The sequence below is a fragment of the Dipodomys merriami genome, unplaced genomic scaffold (assembly GCF_024711535.1).
Source record: "Dipodomys merriami isolate MVZ:Mamm:240054 unplaced genomic scaffold, mDipMer1.0.p SCAF_730, whole genome shotgun sequence".
Lineage (NCBI taxonomy): Eukaryota > Metazoa > Chordata > Mammalia > Rodentia > Heteromyidae > Dipodomys > Dipodomys merriami.
The window spans coordinates 443,800-446,299 of NW_027206325.1; the positions used below are offsets into that span (position 1 = coordinate 443,800).

Sequence of the window (2,500 nt, forward strand, 5' to 3'; positions counted from 1 at the left end):
GGCAGGAGACTCCCTGCTACAGTGCTCGCTGGACACACAGGAGGCCCTGGGTTCGAATCCTCAGCAACACATACGCAGAAAAGGCTGGAATGGCGCCGTGGCTCAAGGGATAGAGCGCCAGCCAGGAGCTGAGGAGCTGAGTTCAAGGCCCAGGACAGACAGAAATGCAGGAAGGAAGGATTGGAGGGAAGGAAGGAGGGAAGGAAGGAAGGAAGGAAGGAGGGAAGGAAGGAAGGAGGGAAGGAGGGAAGGAAGGAGGGAAGGAAGGAAGGAGGGAAGGAAGGAAGGAGGGAAGGAAGGAGGGAAGGAAGGAGGGAAGAAGGAGGGAAGGAAGGAATAAAGGAAGGAAGGAAGGAAGAAAGGAGGGAAGGAAGGAGGGAAGGAAGGATGGAAGGAAGGAAGGAAGGACGGAAGGCAGGAAGTAAGGAAGGAAGGAGGGAGGGAAGGAAGGAGGGAAGGAAGGATGGAAGGAGGAAAGGATGGAAGGAGGAAAGGAAGGAGGGAAGGAAGGAAGGAAGGAAGGAAGGAAGGAGGGAAGGAAGGAGGGAAGGAAGGAAGGAAGGAAGGAAGGAAGGAGGGAAGGAAGGAAGGAAGGAGGGAAGGAGGGAAGGAAGGAAGGAGGGAAGGAAGGAAGGAAGGAAGGAGGGAAGGAAGGAAGGAAGGAGCGAAGGAAGGAAGGAAGGAAGGAGGGAAGGAAGGAAGGAAGGAAGGAGGGAAGGAAGGAAGGAAGGATGGAAGGATGGAAGGAAGGAAGGACAGAAGGAGGGAAGGAAGGAAGGAAGGAAGGAAGGAAGGAAGGAGGGAAGGAAGGAAGGAGGGAAGGAAGGAAGGAGGGACGGCGGGTGGGATCTTTGGTCCATGTCCGTCCTCCTGTCTGTCCGCCCCGCAGGACCATGTCTCGTCTCCTCCTCCTCCTCCTCCTCCCCGCGCTGGATGCTGCCAGGTCGAAGCCCAACGTGGTGCTCATCATGGCGGATGACCTGGGCATCGGGGATCCTGGTTGCTATGGGAACAAGACCCTCAGGTGGGTGACCCCGAAATCCCCCCCCCCACCACCACCCTCCCCCCTGGTCCAGGCCAACCACTGGGGGCTCACGTTGGAAATCTCCAGGAGGAAGTGGCGCCATCTTGGTCCCTCTAGGATTCCCTAGTTGGTTGGAGGCCACTAGGGCTGTGAGTTCAAGTCTCACGTCCGACCAACTGACACTAGGTCCTGCCTCAACTTACCCAGATGCTCTGGGCCTAGGACGCCCAACCCCAGGGCCATGAGTTCAAGTCTCACGTCCGACCAACTGACACTAGGTCCTGCCTCAACTTACCTGTATGCTCTCGTCCTAGGACGCCCAACATCGACCGCCTGGCCAGAGAGGGGGTGAAGCTCACACAGCACCTGGTGCCCAGCCCTCTCTGTACGCCCAGCAGGGCGGCCTTCATGACTGGACGCTACCCCGTGCGCTCAGGTACCAGGATGGGTGGATGGATGGATGGATGGATGGATGGGTGGATGGATGGATGGATGGATGGGTGGATGGGTGGATGGATGGATGGGTGGATGGATGGGTGGGTGGATGGATGGATGGATGGATGGGTGGATGGGTGGGTGGATGGATGGGTGGATGGATGGATGGGTGGATGGATGGATGGATAGATGGATGGATGGGTGGATGGGGGGATGGATGGGTGGATGGATGGATGGATGGACAGGTGGATGGATGGATGGATGGATGGGTGGATGGGTGGATGGGTGAATGGATGGATGGATGGGTGGATGGATGGATGGGGGGATGGATGATGGATGGATAGTTGGGTGGATAGATGGATGGATGGGTGGATGGATGGACACCATGACCGCCATGTCCATCCCTGACTCTGGATATGACGGTTTCATGTCACCCCTCACTGTAGGCATGGCATCTCGTTCTCAAGTTGGAGTGTTCCTGTTCACCGCCTGTTCTGGGGGGCTGCCCAGCAGCGAGGTCACCTTCGCTCAGCTCCTGAAGGACCGAGGATACGCCACTGCGCTCGTTGGTACGAGGGGGGGAGGACGAGATCTGTGTGATTGTGTGTGTGGATGGGTGGATGGGTGGATGGATGGATGGATGGATAGATGGATGGGTGGATGGATGGGGGGATGGATGGTGGATGGATGGGTGGATGGATGGATGGATGGGTGGATAGATGGATGGATAGGTGGATGGATGGAAGGAAGAATGGGTGGATGGGTGGATGGATGGGTGGATGGATGGGGGGATGGATGGATGGATGGATGGGTGGATGGATGGATGGATGGGTGGATGGGTGGATGGATGGATGGATGGATGGGTGGATGGATGGATGGATGATGGGTGGGTGGATGGATGGATGGATGGGTGGATGGATGGATGGATGGCTGGATGAGTGGATGGATGGATGGATGGGTGGATGGATGGGTGGATGGATGGGTGGATGGATGGATGGATGGATGGATGGATGGAAGGAAGAATGGGTGGATGGATGGATG

The 2,500-nt window shown here is 57.2% G+C and overlaps 1 protein-coding gene across 1 annotated transcript in view; it reads left to right on the plus strand.

Moving 5' to 3' along the window:
- Positions 1-2,500, plus strand: part of Sts (steroid sulfatase) — an 11,898-nt gene that overhangs the window by 1,524 nt on the left and 7,874 nt on the right. The window contains exons 2-4 of the mRNA XM_070009305.1: positions 890-1,024; positions 1,339-1,460; positions 1,906-2,028. Coding sequence (XP_069865406.1) covers positions 894-1,024; positions 1,339-1,460; positions 1,906-2,028 — 376 coding nt within the window. The 5' untranslated portion in view covers positions 890-893. The remainder of the gene's footprint in view (positions 1-889; positions 1,025-1,338; positions 1,461-1,905; positions 2,029-2,500) is intronic.